This window comes from Dromiciops gliroides, chromosome 1 (genome assembly GCF_019393635.1).
Source record: "Dromiciops gliroides isolate mDroGli1 chromosome 1, mDroGli1.pri, whole genome shotgun sequence".
Lineage (NCBI taxonomy): Eukaryota > Metazoa > Chordata > Mammalia > Microbiotheria > Microbiotheriidae > Dromiciops > Dromiciops gliroides.
This window is the reverse complement of record NC_057861.1, coordinates 638,093,646-638,117,658: the sequence shown is the minus strand read 5'-3', so window position 1 is coordinate 638,117,658 and position 24,013 is coordinate 638,093,646. Positions and strand designations below refer to the sequence as shown.

Genomic DNA, 24,013 nt, shown 5'->3' with positions numbered 1-24,013 from the left:
GAAGAGTTCAGGTGAATAGCTGCCTTTCTTCTGCCATCTTGGCTCTGCCTACCAGAATGTGCTCTGCTTAAGTTCAGGAATCATTTCACCTTTGCCATTGTATCCTCTAACACCTAGAATAGTTCCTGGCGCATAGTAAGTGCCCAATAAATGCTAATGGATTTATTGGATCCACATTTTTCAGAATTATGTTCTAGCTAGGCTGTAGTGAATGGTGTATGCATGACTTTAATATTTCCTTTTTAGTTTTTAAAAGGTAAATCACCACAGCATAAGACTTAGATGATAGTGTGGTATAGTTTTTTGGGATTTTTTAGCGGGGGGTTGGAAGTACTAGATTTAGCATTAGGGAATCTCAAATTAAATCCTTTCTCTGTCTTAGAACCTATATAATCTTGGAAAAGTACCTTAATCTATCTAGGCCTCAGTGAACTCTTCTGTAATATGAGTGAGTTGGGTAAAATAAATTATATCTCCTATTTTTAAGTCCCTTGATCCTTATTTGTATTTAATTTGTTTTGCAAAAACCAGTGGCATGTATTCTTTTTTTCTTTCTTGATCTCATATACAGAAATATTTCCACTGGTCCTCAGAAATAACTGAACATGAAAACCAAAAAAGATCACCCGTCCAGTTTTTCTTTTAGGATTTTAGTTAGCAATTTACTTTGCTAAGGTTTTATTGATGGCTTCCTTATTAGGTTAAATAACATTAAATTTCTTTTTTCCCATGATAGGAATATATGAGAATGATGGGACTCAACAATTGGCTACACTGGCTTACGTGGTTCCTTGTGTTTTTTGTCTTCTTCTTCATTGCTGTTTTTTTAATCACTATTCTCTTTTGTATCAAGGCAAGTGTTTGGTTATATTGATTGTCTTGATCTGTCTGTTGGGAGGGAAGTTTAATATCTTTTTTTTTTTTTAGTGAGGCAATTGGGGTTAAGTGACTTGCCCAGGGTCACACAGCTAGTAAGTGTTAAGTGTCTGAGGCTGGATTTGAACTCAGGTACTCCTGACTCCAGGGCCGGTGCTTTATCCACTGCGCCACCTAGCTGCCCCACGGAAGCTTAATATCTTTGATGAAGCTACTGGGTTAAAGTTAATGGATGAATGAAAATCATTTTGTGATGAAATCGTAAACTCTAGGCAAATCTTTCATGTTTTTTTAGTTTCTTAAAAACAGTCCCTTACAACTTATTAGAATCAGGGATAGCCTTCATTCTCATTATAGGTGCAAGTAAGAGTTTAATTTTCTTTTTATTCAGTTTTAATTTCTGGATAGTGGTTATTAGTTGTAGAAGAATTGCTGTAATTTTGAGACTATATTTTATACCCTGTAGCTCTCAGACTTCCTGTAACAGTTTATGTGTATGACCAAAATGTTTTAATCAATGTTTCTTAGGTGAAAGGTGATGTGGCAGTGCTCACCAAAAGTAACCCAGTTTTGATATTTTTCTTTCTGATGTGTTTTGCAACATCTTCCATCTCCTTTGGCTTCATGGTCAGCACATTCTTTGGTAAAGGTAAGTACAGAAATCTTTCTTTGTCAAACCAGTTGGTAAAACAAAACAACCTTTTAGCTGCTTATTATAAACCAAATACCATGGATGTCATGAGAATAGTTATTACTCAAATACTTGATCACATCTAATGCTTTTATCAGTGTGGATCCTCTTTCCCCGGATTCACATCACAGCCTCTTCACCACGTAGTAGACGTCTTGCAGTGGCTGTGCCAAAAGCGATGTAGTGCCATCCCTCTGAGGATATTTTCTCAAACTTAAGCTACACTTTTTCTTAGGCCATAAATGTACACTTCATTATTTGGTGTGAAGTCTTGTATAGAGCTTATATAGCTAAGTGACTCGTTTAGCCTTGGAGACCCTGGGTCACTACACCACTATGAAGCATCTGACTAGAATTTTTAATACTCTCAATGTTGGCAAAAATTAATTCCCATTCTTATTAGTGATATAGTTTAATAATCTTTTTCCAATTTAAACATGAAAAACAAAAAACCTCAAACTTACTGCTAATCTTTCAGCATTTCCAAAATTCATATGAAGTTGGCATTCCAGAGTCTCATATTCATATTCATATTCATTAATTCAATAAATGATTGAGTACATATTGTGTGTAGAGCATTATACTAGACACTAAGGAAGAGTTCAAGTTTAGATGAGACATATTTCATCATCTCATTGAACTTCTAGGGTAGTACTATGACACAAATACAGATAACTATAATGTACAATATCAAATTTTAAGTACTTTTATAAGTTAGATTTTGGAGAGTCATTGTGGCAAAGCTGGCTTCTTATTCAGAAAGACCTAGGTTTACATTCCACTTTTGTCACATCCTAGCTGTGTGACATTGGGCAAGCAAATCACTTTATTTCTTGCTGCCTCAGGCAGCTTTCTCAGATTATTAAGTTGTAGTGCAGAACCTGAGCTGCTGTACAGTAGAAAGTTTCTTCCACAAGAATTCCCTATACCAATAAAAGAAAGATCTTATCAAGAAATGTTACAAACCAATGCTAAATGAAACATTCCACATCTCTTCCCAGTTGTCCATTTCATAGTGATTTTACCCTACATCACCACAGTTTATGGTAACAGATTCAGTAGTCACTACCCCTGCAAAAATGTAATACTGTCATCTATTGATGATAGTCAATAACAATCAATTATACCACTGGAAATTAATTTTATGTCAAAATATCATACAACAAATATGGCCACAACTATTAATAAGAAATTTCCAATCAAAATTACATCAAATGCAATTCCATTCAATTATATTTTGAAAGTCCATATTTCAAATAAAATCTATTATCAATCTATGGGTGATCTTAGAAGCAGGGTGTTCTGGGTACAGAATGAAGACACTCTTATAACCATGAAGAATGGAATATCTCAGTTGTTAAAAAACTAAACTTTCAGTTCATCCAGAGTGTGCTGGAGAAATTCATGGTGGGGTATGAATAGGCTATAGTGTAGTACCCAAATGGAAAGTATACTGACATAAAATCATTTTGTAAGTGCCATTCTACCCTAGTCTTAGAAGTATTCCCTAGAGATCTTCTGGTAGCATGGTTGTGCCCTTTGTAAAGAAAGACCTGTTAAACATGCAACAGCATGGTATACTAAAAAGTGTGCTGCATTTGTAGTCAAAAGTCCTTGTTTCAAATCCTGGTTTTGTCACTTAATATTCAACCTTTTTTTGTCTGAGTTTTTCTCATTTGTGATAATCAAATGAGATAATAATGATAAAACACTTAGTGGATAAAATATTTATGTAGTAAGTACACATAAATTTTAGCTAATATTGTTGTTATTATCATTATTTTATCATCTGCAAAATGAGGGAGTTGGACTACATAACTTTCGAGGTTCCTTCTAGTTCTTCATCTATGATCCTGTGAGTTCATATATAGCTCTTTTTGCTTAGGTTTGCTAAAATTCCCATAAAATTCCAAATTTATTTAGAAGTCAGAAAATCTTTCTTATTGTGGTCAGTAGTAAAAGTATTCAATTGCCTTGACTTTTATACTCAAAAAGTAGTTCAGTAATTAATAAATTCAGAAAATAATCAATTACAAATTGGTACATATAATATTTATGCATCCATAGACGCATTTTCCTTCACTTTAGCATGATTTGAATTTCATTATCTTCTCTTTGTTGTCAGAGAACTTGTCACTAATTATTCTTACAAATTAAGAAAGTTAAAATGGTTCTTGGACCCACATTAAATCACAGTTTACCAGTATGCTATTTGGGGGGGCGGGGCAATAAGTGTTAAGTGACTCGCCCAGGATCACACAGCTAGTAAGTGTCAAGTGTCGAGGCTGGATTTGAACTCAGAGTCCTCCTGAATCCAGGGCCAGTACTTCTATACACTGTACCACCTAGCTGCCCCCTACCAATATGCTATTAAATAAAGAGATAAACTTTTTCAAAATAAAATCAACTCCTGGTATATATAAGAATACCCACATAAATAGCATATGTGCATATACTTGTCTTGCTGCATATATGTATATATACATATACATATTTCCAAAATTAGATATGTTCTTATCTCATATCCACACTTATAAACAAATTTTCAAACTAAGCATTAATTAAATATACATTTTAAAACTATTAAATCTGGAACAAAGAAGATAATTTTTAACCATTACAGTTTATCCACATTATTCACAATTTTTCATTCTCTTACTAACTACAATTTATTCATATCCCCCAAACCAATACTTGAGTCACTTCTGGCAAAAAAAAAAAGTCACCTGACATACACATTTCCAGCACAGATCAAACAAGGTAACATTCTGCTTTCTTATTTCAACTCCCATAGAGTAAATAAGTGTCCTCCTCACAGTCAGTTTAGTGATACTTTTTTTTTAACTTTTGTATTTTTTGTTGGTTATTTCACTGTTTAAAATGACCCCCAAGCATAGTGCAGAATTGCTTTCCTAACATAAGAAGGTTGTGATGTGCCTTATGGAGAAAATATGTGTGTTAAAAGTTTTATTCAGGCATGAGTGATAGTACTTTGGACTATAGGACTATGAGTCCATTGTTAATGAATCAACAATACAGTACATTAGAGAAAGCAAGAAGAAATTCACCAAACTATGTAAGGCTGCTTTGGAAAGTGCTAAAATAAATGTTGTGACCAGAGGCTTGCAGGAACCTAACCCAGTATTTCCCCTAGGAGCAAAGGTTCAGTGTTCGTGGTGTCTTTGTAGAACATAACTATCTTGAATCATGAGAATTAACTATATTTATTTGCTTGAAGGGAGATAAATAAAACTTAGGCAAATATATTCATATTCAATTCAATTTATCAAACATGTATTAAGCACTTACTCTATGCTATGTACTGTGGTATGTTCTAGAGATTCAAATTAAAAAGCTAATACTTCAGGGACAGCGAGGTACTGGCCCTGGATTCAGGAGGACCTAAGTTCAAATCCAACCTCAGATATTTGACACTTATTAGCTGTGTGACCCTGGGCAAGTCACTTAACCCTCATTGCCCTCCCCCAAAAAAGCTAATACTTCCTATCCTCAGTGAGCATAAAATACTTTTAGGGTAGAATACTAACAACTTAGGGAATTGGAAAAGGCCTTTGAAGTAGATGATTTTGAAGCATTGATGTGAGGTAGGGTTCCAGGAGGCAGAGATGAGTAAGAAGAATAGTCCAGACATGGGTCATGGCATATGCAAAGGAATGGAGTTGGACAGTGAAATGTCATGAATGGAAGAAAACAAGCATTATTAAGTGCTTACTATGTGCCATGCACTGTGATAAACACTTTACAATATTACCTTCACATCAACTCTGGGAGGTAGGTGCTATTATTTTCTGATCTAGGAAACCATATTTTATGGAAGAGGTTGAGTGACTTGCCACCAAGTCACACACTAGAAAGTGTTTGAGTCTGGATTTAAACTCAGGCCTTTCTGACTATGTATAGGTCCAATGCTCTATCAGCTGCACCACCTAGCTGCCTCTATAGAACAGAGGATATATGAAAAAAGTAATATATAATCAACTTGGAAATGTAGCTGAAGTCAGGGTGTGAGGGGACTTAAATGTCAAACAGAGGAGTTTCTCATTTATCTTAGATGCAATAGAGAGTCTGCTGAAGCACCAAGGTGATGTGGTCAGACATGTGCTTTAGGTATATATAGCTGGCAGTTGTATGAGAATGGATTAGAGAGGTGAGAGGTGGGTACATAGAGATTCTTTTGGGACACTATTTATGAAGACCTCTAAGGTGACAGCTGTAGCAATGGAGAGAAAGGAACAGATGTCAAATACGTGGTGGTAAAGTCAATAATCAGTATATCAGTAAGCATTTATTAAGTTCCTATTATTTGCCAGGCTCTGTGCTACTCAACTGAGAATAGAAAGACCAAAAATGAAACAATCTCTATTTTTAAGGATCTTACATTCCACTGGAAAAATAATATCTAAATTTATAAGTATATTCAGCATGAGTACAAAATAAATTACAAGATAGTTAAATACATGGTCATTAGGGAAGGCACTATCAGTTGGAGGAGCCAGAAAGGCTTTGTGTACAGTGTTTCTTGAGCTGTATCTTCAAGGGACAGAGGGGGAGTACATGAGAGGAGCATATCTACTATAGTCCTGAGAGATGACCAGTGCCAAGGCACCAAGACAGAGACAGAATGTGGAATGTCATCTGTGGGAGATCAAGTAAGGTGGTTTGACAGGAAGATAGAGAACCCGTTCAAAGAATAGAGATTGCCAGTTTTGTCTAGACCGTATGGTACAGGAAGAAGAGTAATGTGTAAGGAGGCTAGATCAATAGATGGAGGCCAAATTATGGAAGATTTTAAATGCCAAACATTAAGAGTTTATATCTTGCCCTAAAAGCAGTAGGGAACCACTAGCGTTTATTGAATGGGGGTGTCAATAAATATAGTCAGATTTGGACTTAAGGAAGATTAGTTTTATGTGGAAGATGGATGAAAGTAGGCAGAGATATGAGGAGATCAGGGAGACCAATTAGTATGCCATTGCAGCAGTCTAGGTGAGAGGTGATTAATATCCCAAACAAAGATTATATTATGTGAATAGATAAGAAGGAATAGGATGAGAGAGACAGACAGAGACAGAAAAGGGGGTCGGAGCAGTTATGGAGATAGAAAGGGCAGGATTTGACAACTTACTGTATATTTGGGATGAGTGAAAGTGAGGAATCAAGGACCCTAGTGTTATGAACCTGGGTAATTGGAAGAATGGTAGTGCTTGCTTTCAACAGAAATAGGGACGTTCATAAGAGAAGTGGATTGGTGGGTAGTTCTGTTTGGATATATTGAATTTGAGATATCCTGGGATATACAGTTTGAAATATGCAATAAGTAGGTAGTGATGTGGCAAGCTGAGCTCAGAATAGAGATTGGGGCCAGATAGTAGATCTGTGAGTTACTTGTATTTAGGTGATAATTAAACCTATGAATAATAGATTCACTAAGAGAGAGTTAATAGAAGATAAGAAGGCCCAGAAAAGAACCTTGGAGTATATCAACAGTTTGGCAGCTAGGTGGAGAGTAAGAGAGTGCCAGGCCTGGAATCAGAAAATCTCAGCTTTGTGAGTTTAAATCTGGCCTCAGACATGTACTAGCTGTGTGACCCTGGGCTAGTCACTTAACCCTCATTGCCCCGCCCCCCAAAATAAAAGACAAGAAGGGATGATATCACCTCATTATCAGTGAACTGATCCAACTATTCTGGAGAGCAATTTGGAATTATGCCCAAAGCTGTGCATACCCTTTGGCCCAGCAATACCACTTTTGGGTCTTTTGCCAAAGAAATCATGGAAAGGGGAAAGAGACCCACATGTACAAAAATATTTATAGCTGCTCTTTATGTGGTGGCAAGGAATGGGAAGTTGAGGGGATTCCCATCAATTGGGGAATGGCTGGACAAGTTGTGGTATATGAATACAATGGAATACTATTGTGCTGTAAGAAATGATGAGCAGGAGGATTTCAGAGAAACCTGGAGGGTCTTGCATGGGCTGATGATGAGTGAGATGAGCAGAACCAGAAGAACATTGTACATAGTCTCATCAACATTGAGTGTTGATCTACTGTGATGGACTATATTCTTCTCACCAATGCAATGGTACAGAAGAGTTCCAGGGAACTCATGATAGAAGAGGATCTCCAAATCCAGGGGGAAAAAAAAGAACTATGGAGTATAGATGCTGAATGAACCATACTATTTCTTTTGTTTTGGTGTTGATGTTTTCTATTTTGAGGTTTTCATCATTGCTCTGATTTTTCTCTTATAACATGGCTAATGCAGAAATATGTTTAATGTTATTATGTATATATACGTGTGTGTGTATATCTATCTATCTATCTCTCTCTCTCTCTCTCTCTCTCTCTCTCTCTCTCTCTCTATATATATATATATATATATATATATCAGATTACCTGCTGTCTAGGGGAGGGGGAGGGAGGGAAGGAAGGGAGAAAAATCTGAAATTAGAAAGCTTGTATAAACAAAAGTTGAGAACTATCTTACATGTAACAGGAAAAAAATACTTTATTAATTAAAAAAGGGGGGTTGGATTGAAAAAAAAGAAAAAGAAAGGGGTGGAGAATAATGTCAGAGGGTTTGAATTGAAGAGAAGTGGAAATCTACAGTGATTGTTCTCATTTTTCTAAGTAAAGTAACAGGCAAGGTCCTCCACTGAGAGGTTGAATAACAGGGAGGTTTGGAGATGGTGGGACAGAAAAGAAGATTTGGGTTTCTGTGTTAGTGGACCATGTAAAGTATAGCTGAATAACTATAGGGTCAAGATTTCAGAGGGAGAAAAGTAAGACCAGAGCAAGCATTAAAGCCTGATTTAGTAGGGATTAGGGGAGGTTAAGTTACAGAATAAGTTAAGGAGGGATGAGACACAGTGAAAGATATAAAGATAGGAGATCTCGTCAAATTCAAAATTCAGAATTATGAATTATGGAATATGGAAGATGACTGAGAAAAGAGGTTACAACCATGCCTGTCTATAGCTGTCTGGAATGAAGGTATAGGTTGGGGGAGTTAATAGGTTGATAAACTGGAAAGCAAGATTTAGAGGATGTAAACAAACGTGTGTATGTATATGTATTTATATGGCATATTTTAGGAAATATAAATCATGAAGTAGTTAAAATCTTGCAAGGCAAGGTAGTTGGGTTAGAGAAAACCATGAGACAGAGATAGAACATCCTTGGAGAAGAGGAAAATGACCTGAGAGCTGGGATATAACCACAGCCAGGAAATGGATAGGATTGATCTATCTGAATGGTGGAACCTTGAAGAAAGTGAGGCTACCAAGTGGTGGTGCCAGGGGAAAGCAGGATCCAGAAGTATCCAAAAACAGGGAGCAAACGAACCAACATATGATGTTCTTTGCTCCTGACTTAGCATGTTGGAAGGGCATGATGAAAGGTGCATCCAGTACTTGAGAGAGTAACCATGAATATATTGTCTTCTGGGAGCCAGGTTTTGTGAGTATAGGAAGTAGAGGAGATAGATATAAAGAGAAGTTTATTAACAGTAAAATAGCTGTTACTTTCATATGATGTCAAGTTAATTGAACATTTATTTATTAAGTGCCACTGTGTGCCAAGAATTGTTCTAAGCACTAGGAATGCAAAAAAGGGCAACTCCCCCCTCCAAGAAAAATCCACCCAGATCCAATCCCTGCTCTCAAAGAGCACCCAGTCTAATTAGGAAGACAACAGGCAAACAACTATATAAAAACTAGATTTATACAAGATAAGTTGGGGATAATTACAGAAGGAAACTTCTAGTATGAAAAGGTATTGGGAAAGGCTTTTTATAGAAGGTGGGATTTTAGCTGGGACTTGAAGAAAGTCAAGAAAGCCAAGCTAAGAGGGAGAGAGAAGGAAAGGGTATTTCTAACATGGGAGCAGCCAGTGAAATGCCTGGGATTTGGAGATGGAGTTGCCTTGTGTGGGGAGGGGGCAGCAAAAACGGTCATTGTCACTGGATTGAAAAGTATATGGAAGATTTTTTTAGTGTTACTAAGGTCTAACCTACACCATAGTAGCCTTTATTTATACATAATTTTGCAGCAAAATTATAAATTAGAGAGGGGTGGCATATGAATATTATTCCCAGTAAATGTAATAGGAGTTGCTTTTTCTCAGTATAAAATATTGCTTATAAAACAATACAAATTAACTGGAAGAACTCAGTAAAAGTTGTTCTTTTAGATTTGCATGGAGCTCTTCAGACTAAGTATTAGGTTTAGCAAGAATGAAGGAACATGTACAGGACAGGTCTTGATGGACAGGAAATATCCTGGGTCTGGATATGTCCAATCTATAAGGTTTTTTTAATTTTTGCTATAAATTTTGGTATGAAAGTTTTATAATTAGAAATAATATTAGATGCAATAACTGACTTTGTAAGATGGTTCACAACAATTTTGATCTACTTAATTTCTGTAATTCTGTATTTTGTGCAATTCTTTTACTTCACATTTTTGGTAGAAAAACTTCAGATTTTTAATTTATTTTGTTTGTAAATGTGTATGTATTTTTTTCATGAAGCTGCAGCACTTAAGAATGGTCAATATAATACATGCATCAAGTTCAATAAAAATAAAATAGCAAAGGAGATAGTTTTATTTCCATTTTTTTCTGTATTCAAGATTTGGAACTCAAATTAGTTTGATTTCTGTTGCATTTTCATTCTTTATTTAATATTAAACACTTTTGTATTCATGTCTTTTGAAACTTTGTGATTTTACTCAATTATTCAAAATAAGATTTGTCTAGGAAGTATGTATGTATGTATGTTATGTATGTGTGTGTGGAAATTTTTGTGCAGAAAATTTGTATATATAATTAGTATATCTAGATATATGTATATATAGTATATAGTTTAAACAACTATAAGATAAAAGCTTTGAATATAAGTGAACAATGATTATTTTATGCACATTATTCTGAGACAAATGGTAAATTCATTAATTCTAGACCCTTAAGATTTGTATAGTGCTTTGTGTATATATATATATATATGTATATATATATATGTTATATATATACATATTTATTTTTACAGGAAAAATATAGTTAGTATGTATAGATAGAGAGTATATATATATATTTATAAGTATATATAAAGTATGTAAACATATATATAATTTAAACAACTGTAAGATAAAAACTTTGAATATAAATAAACAATGATTATTTTATACATGTTCTTCTGAGAAAAACTTACAATCAACTGATTGTACGTTATTGGGTATATTCATCAAGTCTAGACTCTTAAGATACAACTTTTTGTCTTATGAGCAATTCTTTTTTTTTTTTTTTAGTGAGGCAATTGGGGTTAAGTGACTTGCCCAGGGTCACACAGCTAGTAAGTGTTAAGTGTCTGAGGCCGGATTTGAACTCAGGTACTCCTGACTCCAGGGCTGGTGCTCTATCCACTGTGCCACCTAGCTGCCCCTCTTATGAGCAATTCTGACCAATTTCTTGTTCAGTACATACATTTTGTGTGACTGACACAGCATGGTGGATGGAGTTGTCTGCCACTATCATTTTTTTCTTCACAGAACCTCTTCGTGGAATTCCAGGTTTCCATGGAACACAATTTGAAAAGTGCTATTATCTAAAATAGGTAAATATTCCCTTCACAATTCTGTACAATGCACTTGACTGCTTTCTTCATGACTTTTACAAATGGTGTGCAGCTAGGTGGTGTAGTGAATAGAGTTCCTGACCTTGAAAAGACTCATCTTCCTAAGTTCACATCTGGCCTCAGAAATTTCCTAACTGGGCAAGTCTCTTAACCTTTTTTGCCTCATTTTCTTCATTTGTAAAATGAGCTGGAGAAGGTAATGGCAAACCACTCTAATATCTTTGCTACGAAAACCTTAAATGGGGTCACAAAGAGTCAGATATAACTGAACAACAACAACAAAATACAAATGTTAACTTCAGCATAGATACTTTGAATTGCTTATGTAACAGTGGCTCAGGCTTGAAGGTGTTTGGCTGAAAAGATATATCTACTCTTTCTTTATGGCCCCCTCACAATCCCACAAAAAATTCCTCCCTTGGGGCAGCTAGGTGGTGCAGTAGATAGAGCACCGGCCCTGGAGTCAGGAGTGCCTGAGTTCAATTCCGGCCTCAGACACTTAACACTTACTAGCTGTGTGACCCTGGGCAAGTCACTTAACCCCAATTGCCTCACTTAAAAAAAAATTCCTCCTTTTGGACATTCCTGGGACCATAATTTTTCCCATCATTGACTTCTACTGAGTGGGGAGAGGGAATGATGAGAGAAGGATAAGAGACTTTTTCACTTGAACTAAGGGAGGACCTATACAATTACCTTTAAGGGAAGTGACTCCTACTCCTAATTTACCAGGTCTATTTTCCTGTACAACCTTTTTTTTTCAGCTCAGCTGCATTTTGGAGAATTGTAACACTGCTTATCAGCAATATCTCTTCCTCAGCCAGAGAACTATTCTAGCAGTTTAGAGAAAGAATTCTCTTTTACCTCCTCTGCATTATCACAGACACACATGCTCTTTGAGAACACAAAAATTTTATTTTAGAGAAACCAGTTTCTTTTAGTGAACACTTAACCAATATAGTAAATAAGCAGACTATTTAAAATAAACAAGAAATGGGAAGTAGGTTCAGTGAAAAGTGGGAGATGAGGGTCAGAGTTTCTTTTCTGATTCATGGTAGATAGGGACCAGCTCCCACCTATACCTTCTTGGTCTTGCTAGTCTCTCTCCAGCAATTTCATAACTATTACACCGTGAAGCAGATAGTGCTCACATGCTCCCTCTCTCTCTCTCTCTCTCTCTCCCTCTCTCTCTCTCTCTCTCTCTCTGCATACCACTTACCTGTCCCTATGAGTAAATTGTTTGATTATTTCCTCTAATTAGATTTTGCCTCCCCGCTCCTTCAGAATGAGAGTCTTTTCTTTTCCCAGAATAGTTACAACATGCTGTGTCCCTTGGATGAGAAGACAGTGATGATGTCTATTCTGTACTGCAGGCATCCATCCTAGATGATTCCCTTGGTTAAAAGTTATTTGTATGGGAGCTATCTTTTCCCCAGGGACAGGAATTTTGTACCCCTTCAAAATTAGCTATGTTACACCTGGCATCTGTAATCATACATCATCACATCATCAGAATAAAATCAGCATTTAATAGACCAAAGATGATTAACACAGCAACCCAGGAAATCAACTTAGGGAGCCATTCATAGCAAAGATACATCAGCAGTACATGCCATAGACGTAATTCAGTATAAAGCATCAGTTGATAGACCACTTGAGTGACTTTAGGTCTAAGTTATATCAGGACATATTACATGCACATGTCACAGGGCACATACAGTTCCAAAGAAGAAAAGCAAATATACCTAACAGTAAAGCAAAAATAATGTCCAGAATAACAAAAATATCTAAAACAGTAATTTGTGCATAAATAAGCAGCTAAATTATGCATAATTAATGGACTAGCATGATACTAGCACATAAACAAATATTAACAAGAAAGTAACAAAACAAGCATATCCAAAATATGTAGTACTTCATATGTGCATTAATGAATGAATATATGCATCACATTAAAAGCATACATTACATGGATTAATATTGTCTCACTACATAAATAACCATTTCTTCCATTTCCCTTGTAACATTTTAAATTAATTTGATCACTGGTCAGATAGTTCTCGCTCTCCTGGAACCTGACCTGTTAAATGCATTTATGATACAGGCTGGTCATGTCTTCATCACAACTTGGAATCAAATTTTGCCTTAGACACTTAAGAGCTGTGTGACTCTGGGCAAGCCACTTAACCATTCTGTGTGTCTGTTTCCTCATCTACAAAATGAGAGAGGGCTTTACTATAAGGCTTCTAAAGTACCTTCCACTCAAAATCTATGAAACTGATATCAACACTTAAGAGGCAGGAGAATAAAGCTGAGTCAATTAAGGTGATTGAGAAGAAACCATAAAAAAAAAAGGACCAGAAGAGTATAGTATCACAGGAACCAAAAGAGAAGAGAGTACCAAGAAAGAAGAGTTGGATAGCAGTGTCAAATACTGCAGAAAGGTCAAGGAGATTGTGACTTATTAAAAGCTATTGTACAAGGCAGCTAGGCAGCGCAGTGGATAAAACACTGGCCCTGGATTCAGGAGGACCTGAGTTCAAATCTAGGCTCAGACACTTGACACTTACTAGCTGTGTGACCCTGGGCAAGTCACTTTAACCCCAATTGCCTCACAAAAAAAGCTATTGGATTGATAAATGATTCAAGGATATGAACAGACAGTTCTCAAAAGAATTGCAAAGTATTCACAACCACATAAAAGTGCTACTGTCATTCTGTCAATGCCAGACTAACCAAAAATGATTTTCATAAAAGAATGTTTCACATCACTAGTAATAACAGAATGCAGATCAAAACAATCCTGAAGTTTTGAGGGTTGTGGAATAACAGATATACTAATACATTGTTGGTGGAGCTGTGAAATGGCGTCGCCATTTTGGAAAGCAGTTTGGGATTATGCAAATAATGAGACCAAAAAAGCCATACCCTTTGAACCAGAGACTCCATTATTAGTCTTATACCTCAAGAAAGACATCAGTAAGAAGAAAGATACCATATAACTCCAAAATATTTATAGTATCTCCTTTGGTGATAACTAAGAATTGGAAATAATGTCTATGCCCATTAATTGGGGAATAGCTAAACAAATTGTGGTATATGAATGTAATCAAATGTTACTGTTCTGTGAGAAATGATATGTGTGATGAACACAGAAGCATAGAAAGATCTATATAAACTGATGCAGAATGAAGTAAGCAGAGCCAGGAAAACAACAATGTAAATGAAAAAAGCAACTACATGCCAAAAAATCAAAACTAAATATAATAAAATTATAAAGATCAAGCAGGACTTTCATGAAGAAATATGAGAGGACCCCCCAAACCACCCCTTTTGGAGGTAGAATGTCCACAAGTGTTACACATTACACATGTTTTCATACCTTTTCAATGTATAAATCAGTTGTACTGATTTTTTTTCCTTTCTAAAAATACTATTTGTTATATGGGATGGCTCTTCCAGAGGGGGAGGAAGTAGGTACTTGGTATTACTATGATGATATAAGAAATATAAAATATCAATAAAACCTTTTTTAAAGCTATTGAATTTTGGGGGGGGGGGAGCTAGGTAGCACAGTGGATAAAGCACTGGCCCTGGATTCAGGAGGACCTGAGTTCAAATCTGGCCTCAGACACTTGACACTTACTAGCTGTGTGACCTGGGCAAGTCACTTAATCCTTATTGCCCTGCAAAAACAAAACAAAACAAAACAAAAACTATTGAATTTTGTAATTAAGAAGTTTTTGATGTTCCAAGAGTAGAGAAATGATTACATATATTGAGCTATTTTAATGTAATGGAACAATGTGATATAATTAAGATTCACAAGTATGAGAAATATAATGAAATCTAGAAGAAACTTTATTAAATAATGCAAACTGGAAAAATCAGAACCAGAACAAAGTACATAGTAACTATGAACATATTCTTTAAAAAGTAAATGATAGTAGACAAAGAAACCTGGTAGTTTTTGGAATCAGTGAAAAAATACAACATTTTAAATTCAGTTAAATGTAAATTGTTAGGAAGCAAGTTTGACTGGTTATATTAATGTTCATTATTAAGTTTATAATAATTTTAATAATAGTTAGATTAAGAGTCAGTGTACCTGGGTTTGATTTCTGGCTGCCAAAATAAGCTGTGTGAACATGGGCAAAGGCCTTGACTGTTTTATCATCTGTAAAATGGAAACAATAGTACTTATTCTCTTTACCTGACAATGCCATTCTGAGGATCAGGAGATAATGAATATAAATGGCATCCTGTACTATAAAGTACCAGATGTGTGTGTGTGCGTGTGTGTGGTGGAGGGAAAGTCATTGGTGACTATGGAAAAGAAATCATTAGGGTGATATAGAGGCCATGCAGTATAGACTAAAAAACTGGCAGTAAGGTAAGGGGAAGGAAATTTGGAGTGATAGCTTGAGAAGAGGTAGGAGTTTAATGGAAAGGGGTTTTTTGGAAGAGGAAACCTGAACAAGTTTGTTAGTATAAGGGAAGATACTATACATAGAGGGAAGGGGATTAAAGATGAGATTGAGGGAATGACAGATAGAGCAGGGTCCGTTTACACTATCAGTAAGGAAGATCATCTAAGCAAATGAATAGTCTAATGATATGGTAAAGGGAATAATTTCTTAAACAAGTTAACATTTTTCAAGTTCCATTATTTGTATATCATTGATGCCCTAAAAATAAATTTGGTAAATTTACCAAAACAGAAACAACAGGATCATTTTTATTTAATAACATTTTTTTAACTTGCAGCAGTCTTAATTTTTAAAATATGTATAGCATAGGTTTTTTTCTGTTCATTTCATGTTACATAAATTAGTTCTTCCTTCTTCTTCTGAATCTGCAGCCAATTTAGCAGCTGCCACAGGAGGCTTCCTTTACTTTATTGCCTACATTCCATACTTCTTTATTGAACCTCGGTACCACCGGATGACTTATAGCCAGAAGTTATCATCTTGTCTCCTCTCAAATGTTGCAATGGCATTAGGAATTTTGCTCCTAGTCAAGTTTGAAGGGAAAGGTAAGTATTGATATTCACAGATTTATATATTTGCTGACCTTATACCTAACCACATCTAGTGAATGAATGATGGACTATCTTAGCTTGCGGTTTGGGTAAAACTCTTAATTGCCTTGGCATTGCTACATTTTAAAGTAGACTTTTCAGTATTTATAATTAATTTTGAAAATCACTTTGGACAACTTTTTAATTAGTATAAGAGTGAGAGGTTGATGATAATTAGATTAGGGTTCTTAGACATCTTTATCAAAGAGAACCTGCCAGAGCTGAGGTTCTTTGGGTTTCATGGATGATAGGCAATGGCACAATTAAAGTTTTGGCCTTTGATAACCTACAGAGAACTTGATTATATGATGATCCAGGGTAAATGAAATATTGTTTGGGAGTAATTATCCCTCCTTGAACTGCAAAATTATTGCTTTTGTGCAAAATGATTATCACTTTGATTAATTTGTATAAGGATTAACATATTGGGTGAAGAGTTGAAATACTTAGTTGTAATTCAGTAAACACTTAAAAAAAGAAAATAATTTTTGGTTAGTCTGGCATTGGCAGAATTATAGCACTCACTTATTAGGACAATCATAATTCATCAATTCTAAAAATATACCTTTTAGTGCTTTCCTTTTGAGATGGCCTCCCCTTTATTATGTAGATATCTTATATGTACTTAATTATGTATTTGTTGTCTCCTCCATTAGAATGTGAACTCTTTATGAGAAGAAGCCATGGTTTTGCCTTTCTTAGTATCCCCAGTACTTGATATAGTACCTAGCACACAGTAAGCACTTAACAAATGTTTTTTGACTGACTATACAGAGCTTTAGCATTTTAGTACTCTCCAAAGGATTTGGACTCCTTAGAAGGAAAACAAAATGCAGTTGATAAAAAGGTAAAACCCTTTGCTGTCTGAATCTGCAACATCCTAATAAATTATTGTAATAGCATAGGGCTGTCTAGGTCTTGTCCTCTGAATTGTGTCCTCTGCATAGCATAGCTGTGGTTCAGTGTTTTGTTATAAATCCATCTGTAGAGGCATATGCTTAGTCTTTCATTCAAGAACTCTTGACATTCTTTTAGAAGAATGAATATTAGGAACTCTTGACATTCCTTGGAAATACTGAAGTCTTAGGAATTGCCATTGTCCTGTAAATCCTGCCTCTTCTATCTGGAAAGTTGGGTCTTAAGGCTCATTCTTTTCTCCAGCAGTCCATTTGAAAGACTCTACAGCCACCTCTTATGGCTACCTCTCAGGAGACATGGTTGAAAGCACATACAACAGCTATGTATTTCTGCCCTTACTTCTCAAAGGCAGCCATTAGCAGCTCCAAGAGGTGAGGTGAGGCTGTGATAGTATATAGGTACACAAGGAACAGTTTCTCCACTCCTTCCTATTTTTCCCATGAGGTTTCTATAATATCCTGAGGAAGTATAGGTGATTGTCTTCAATTATGTATAGGGTAGAGAAAGATTCTAACTGCTTGGTTCCTTGTTATTTATATTTTCTATATTTCTTTCACTCCATACAATGAAGAAGATAGGGACTTAGCTTGTAAACTGCATGATTAGTTACCCAAAATAGCCATAATAAATCTGAAGAGTGAGTAAATGAATGAGTGAATGCTTAAAAACCCCTTCTGAGCTATTTCTCCAATGCAAATGCTCATTGACTATCAGGCCCCCAAGAGTAGTTAAATACTATTATTATTTTGGGGATTCTAAGGGTAACACCAAGTTTAGCCTCTGCTAGGTTAAGCCACTCAATTGTCATCCTGAAATCTTTCCTAATGTTGCAGTGCTCACAGGGTTGTTGTCTGAGCATACCCATGTCCAAGGACACATCATAATTTCTCAATTCCTGTGGTTTCTTCTGCAGTCTCTAGTGGACTTTTCTACCATCCCTGGATCTCCAAAATTTACAAGGTCTTTTCCTAGACATGTCTATCTTGGAGTACTTAATTATCTAATGTTACAAAAGAATAAACACAGTGAGACAGAAGTAGCCATGTGCTGAGAGAAAGAGTTAATGACTCTCCTCTACTTGACTGTCAAGACCAGTTGAAAGCAGTCCAATCTCCTTGTAGCTACAAAGGAAGATTTCACATTCAGGTACAGCATAGCACTTCTAACTCTGCAACCAGTTGCAACCCATCAACCTCATAAAATACCAAACCCTTAGTCACTTGTGGTCAGAAACTGGATCCATACAATTTCCACGTGGACAGTTAGACTGAAACCAGGTAGGACAATATCTACACATGCTTAAAGAACTGGCCTTCATTGGCCAGTACACCCTCATTGTAAATAAAAAACATTTTCCTTGTGCTTACTATATGCAAAGTATGGTGCTAAATGTTTGATATACAAATAGAAAAACAATCCAGCCAAGCTTTCAAGAAGCTCCTGTTGTAATGGGGGAGGAGACAACAAAGGTTTCGGTTTCAGAGCAGATTGAAAGGCCCAGTGGTCCTTAGATTTCAGCAGCAAGGAGGTGGTAATAAACTTTATTTAATGCCATTTCCATTGATTAAAAACCATATGTTTCTTATACTAAACCATTTAAAAATTTCCGAGGACTTTGGCAATAAGAACTTAGTTTTCTTGGTCCTCAGTAGCTGTTCTGTTAGACAGAAGGGCTGTAGCAGTAGCAGTTGCCAGGTGGTATCTCTACCAGGGACCAGCCTGGGCTGGAAGCCAGTGGCTGGGGGGCAAAAAAAGGTTGCTTCTATTTCTGGGGTTCTTGGGCTTACCTTTCTGAAGGTGGCTGTTGTGTTTTAGAATTAAATGGAATCCATTCTACAATATAAGATAGAGCAATTGTTTTTAGAGTTATTTTGTTAAATTTGTATTATTATTTTTTAATCTTTAGTATTAACATTTTAAAATATATATTTTTTATTTTCCCCCAGTTACATATAAAAATATTTTTAACATTTAAAAAAAGGTTTGATTTCCATATTCTGTCCCTTACTCCCTTAATCCCTTCTTCTTCGCCTGCCCCTGAGATAGTAAGCAATCAGTTAAAGGGTTATACATGTGCAATCTTGTAAACCTTTTCCATATTAATCATTTAGTGCAAGACTCACATAAAAGAAAAATGAAAGAAAGTGAAAAATAGTATGCTTCTCTGTCTGTATTAAAAAAATATCAGTTCTTTCTCTGGAGACAGTGTATTTCATCATTAGTCCTTTGGGATTGTCTTGGATCATTGTATTGTGGAGAACAGCAAGTCATTCACAGTTTTTCATCAAACGGTATTGTTGTTACTGTGTACAGCATTCTCCTGTTTCTGTTCATTTCACTGTGCATCAGTTCATGTAAGTCTTTCCAGGTTTTTCCTGCTTGTCATTTCTTATAACACAATAATATTCCATCACCAATATATACCACAACTTGTTTAGCCATTCCCCAATTGATGGGCATCCTTTTGATTTCCAATTTTTAGTCACCACAAAAAAAAAAAAGAGCTGCTATAAATATCTTTATACAAAGAGGTCCTTTTCCCTTTTTTGATGTTTTTGGGATATAGACCTAGCAGTGGTATTGCTGAATCAAAGGGTGTGAACAGTTTTATAGCTCTTTTGGCATAGTTCCAAATTGCTCTCCATAATGGCTGAATCACTTCACAGCTCCACCAACAGTGCATTAGTGTCCCAGTTTTCCTATGTCCTCTCCACCATTTATCATTTTCCTTTTTGGTCATGTTAACCAATATGATAGGTATGAGGTAGTGCCTCTGACTTGTTTTAATTTGCATTTCTTTATTCAATAGTGATTTATTTTTTCATATGAATAGCTTTAATTTCGTCATCTGAAAACTGTCTGTTTATATCCTTTGACCACCTATCCATTGGGGAATGACTTGTATTTTTATAAGTTTGACTCAGTTCTCTCTTTGTCTTTCTCTAACTCTTTCTCTCTCTATAGATAGATATATATATAGATATATTCACATACACACATATATACATATATATTTTTGAGAAATTAGGCCTTTATCAGAGATACTTGTTGCAAAATTTTTCTCCCAGTTTTCTGCTTTCCTTTTAATTTTGGTTGCATTGGTTTTGTTTGTGCAAAAACTTTAATTTTATATAACCAAAATTATCTATTTTATATTTTGTAATGCTCTATATATTTTCTTTGGTCCTAAATTATTCTCTTATCCATAGATCTGACAAACTATTCAACACTGTCCTAATTTGCTTTTGGTGTCAGCCTTTATGTCTAAAATATGTACCCATTTTTACCTTATCTTGATGTACAGTGTAAGGTGGTGGTCTATACCAAGTTTCTGTCATACTGTTTTCTAGTTTTCCCAGCAGTTTATGTCAAATAATGAATTTTTGTTCCAAAAGCTTATATCTTTGGGTTTATCATATAGTAGATTGCTCTCAGCATTTACTATAGTATAATATGTACCTAATCTATTCCACTGATCTACCACTCTATTTCTTAGCCAGTGCCATATTGTTTTGGTAATTATCATTTCATAATACAGTTTGAGATCTCATATGGCTAAGTTTTTGTATATAATGTTGATTGTTGTCCTTTGTACTCAGAGAGGACCAAAATAACATCACTATTTTGGAGTTAAAGTACAGTGTGTCCAACTGGCTGATCAGACAGATATGAGCTTGGAAGGCTCAACCACAGTTTGGGCACAAATAGTCCATATGGACATTTAGAGTGAAGGTGTCTATACATTAGCACAGCACCTTCTTTGAAACAGGCATGCCATGCTGGGCTGTCCTTTGCCAGTGTCTCCCATGTCACTGGAGTGATTCTGCAGACCTTAATAGTGTCTTTGTATTGCTTCTTCTGACCACCATGCAAGCTCCTGCCCTGTGTGAGCTCTCCATAAAATAGTCTTTTGGGCAAACATATTTTTGACATTTAGACAGTGTGGGCAGCCCATAGAAGTTGCACTTTCTGTAGAATTTGAGTGCTTGGCAGTTTAGTTTGAGAAGGGATATCAGTGTCCAGTATCTTATCTTGCCAGATGATCTTCAGAATCTTCCTTAGACAATTCAAGTGGAAGCCATTCTGTTTCCTGGCATGGTGCTGGTATACTCTCTGGGTTTCACCGACATATAATAATGACGTCAGCATAGCGATTTTTTAGACCTTCAGTATGGTAGGCAGTCTAGTACCTCTTCTCTCTCACACTTTCCTTTTTCTCACACCAGTAACACAAATAAGGATATTTGTATTCCCTTCTAATAAAAATGTAGAATGATAGTAAAAAAAAAATCTGAACTTTTATAATGCCAAATGAAATGGCACTGAATTCAGCAGTATAAAGAAATTTAGACTTGAATAAAAAAAATCAGATTGCTCGGGACAACAAGGGTTGTGACTTTCCCAGGGTCACACAGTCTATAGTAATGTCAAGTGTACTGAGGTCGGATTTGAACTCAGGTCTTCCTGAATCCAGGGCTGGTGCTTTATCCACTATGCTACCTAGTTGCCCCTTCATATGGCTTTTGACAGCTAACATTTCTTCCTTTGAAAACTGCAAAAAAAAATATAATAAGCTTCTCTGATTATGTCCTCATTTCTCATATATAGAGAGAACTGAGCCAAATTTGTAAAAATAAGAGCCATTCATTTCCCAACTGATGGATGGTCAAAGGGTATGAACAGGTAGTTTTCCAAAGAAGAAATCAAAGCTATCAAAAGTCATATAAAAAATGTTCTAAATCACTAACGATGAGAGAAATTTTAACAACAACTCTAAGGTGCCACTTTACATTTATCAGATTGATTAGCAGGACAGAAAAGGAAAATGATAAATGCTGGAGGGCATGTGGAAAAATAAGCATACTAATATACTGTTGGTGAAGTTGTGAACTAGTGCAACCATTCTGGAAAACAATTTGGATCTATGCCCAAAGGGTTATAAAAAACATACATACCCTTTGACCCAGCAATACCACTACTAAGTCTGTATCCCAAAGAGATAAAGAACAGAAAGGAAAAGGACCTATATGTACAAAAATATTTATAGCAGCTTTTTGTGGTAGCAAAGGATTGGAAATTGAGAGGATGCTTAGCAATTGGGGAATGGCTAAATGAGTTGTAGTTTATTATTGTGATTGAGTATTATCGTGCTATGAGCAATGATGAGGGGGATGGTCTCAGAAAAACCTAGAAAGACTTATATGAATTGATGCAAAGTGAAGTGAGAAGAACCAAGAGAAAATTATAAACTGTAATAGCATTATAATGATGATAAACTGTGAAATACTTTACTCTGATCAGTACAAAGCTCTGTAACAGTTCCAAAGTCCCTATGATGAAAAATGCTATCCACCTCTAGAGAAAGAAGTGATGAACTGAGTACAGATTGAAGGATACTTTTTTCACTTTATTTTTCTTGCTTTTTGCGACGTAGCTAATATGGAAATATGTTTTGCATGACTTCATATGTATAATTGATATCCTGTTCCTTGCTTTCTCAGAACTTGGGGGAGGGGCTAGAGGGAGGAAGAGAATTGGGAACTTAAAATTTTTTAAATGAATATTAAAAAAATTTTTTAAAGAAAACAGAAAACTGCTTGGTCATATTATTTGACCACTTATAAATTGGGCAATGACTCTTGTTCTTATAAATTTGAATCCTTATATATTTTTTAAATGACTCATCAGAAAAACTTTATATAAAGTTGTTTTCCCCTCCCCCATTTAATTGCTTTCCTTCTTATTTTAATTATATTGGTCTTGTTTGTTCAAAATCCTCTTAATTTTTTGCAATCAGTATTGTTCTATTTTATCTTCTATACTTGGTTTGGTCATGAAATCTTGCCATGTTTGTCAGTCTGAAAAATTATTTCTTCCTTGCTTTTCTATTTGTTTATGATTTCACCTTTTATGTTTAAGTCATTTACCCATTTGGAACCTATTTTATTAAGCATTGTGAGATGTTGGTGTGAACCTAATTTCTGAGAAGCTGCTTCCAGGTTTTCTTAGTATTTGGAGTTTTTTCCCCAGAGAACTAGTTCTTACTCTAATAACTGGAGTCTTTGGGGTTTTCCAGCACTTTGGATTGTATTTTCATCTGTATGTTGTATATCAAATGTGTTCCATTTCATTATTTCTTTCATTATGCCTTTCATTATTTCTTTTTTTCCAGGGAACATGTCCCCTTTATTTTTTTTACATTTTAAAAAAATTTTTAAATTTATTTTCCTATTACATATAAAGATATTTTTTGAATTCCAAATTTTTCTCTTGACTTCCTTTCCCCTCCCTCCTCCCAAGGACAGCAAGCAATCTGATATAGTTTATACATTACAATCATGTTAAACATATTTCCACATTAGTCATGTTGTAAGAGAAGAGTCAGAACACAAGGGAAAAAAAAACACAAGAAAGAAGAAACAAAAACAATAACAAAAAAGCAAGAACAAAGTGAAAATAGTATGCTTCAATCTGCATTCAGACTCCATAGTTCTTTTTCTGAATGTAGAAAGCATTTTCTACCATAAGTCTTTTGGCATTGTCTTAGATCATTGTATTGCTGAGAAGAGTTAAGTCTATAATAGTTGATCATCACACAGTGTTGTTGATATTTCTCTTGGTTCTGCTTATTTCACTCAGCGTCAATTCATGTAAGCCTTTCCAGGTTTTTCTGAGATCCATTTGCTTATCTTTTCTTACAGCACAATAGTATTCTATTACACTCATATACTACAACTTATTTAGCTATTTCCCAGTTGATGGGCATCCCCTCAATTTCCAATTCTTTGCTACCAC

The 24,013-nt window shown here is 35.4% G+C and overlaps 1 protein-coding gene across 1 annotated transcript in view; it reads left to right on the top strand.

Annotated features, from left to right (window-relative positions):
• The window catches only part of LOC122735047 (phospholipid-transporting ATPase ABCA3-like), a 226,913-nt gene that overhangs the window by 35,019 nt on the left and 167,881 nt on the right, over positions 1–24,013 (top strand). Inside the window, exons 7-9 of the mRNA XM_043976297.1 lie at positions 737–853; positions 1,405–1,525; positions 16,082–16,255. Coding sequence (XP_043832232.1) covers positions 737–853; positions 1,405–1,525; positions 16,082–16,255 — 412 coding nt within the window. The remainder of the gene's footprint in view (positions 1–736; positions 854–1,404; positions 1,526–16,081; positions 16,256–24,013) is intronic.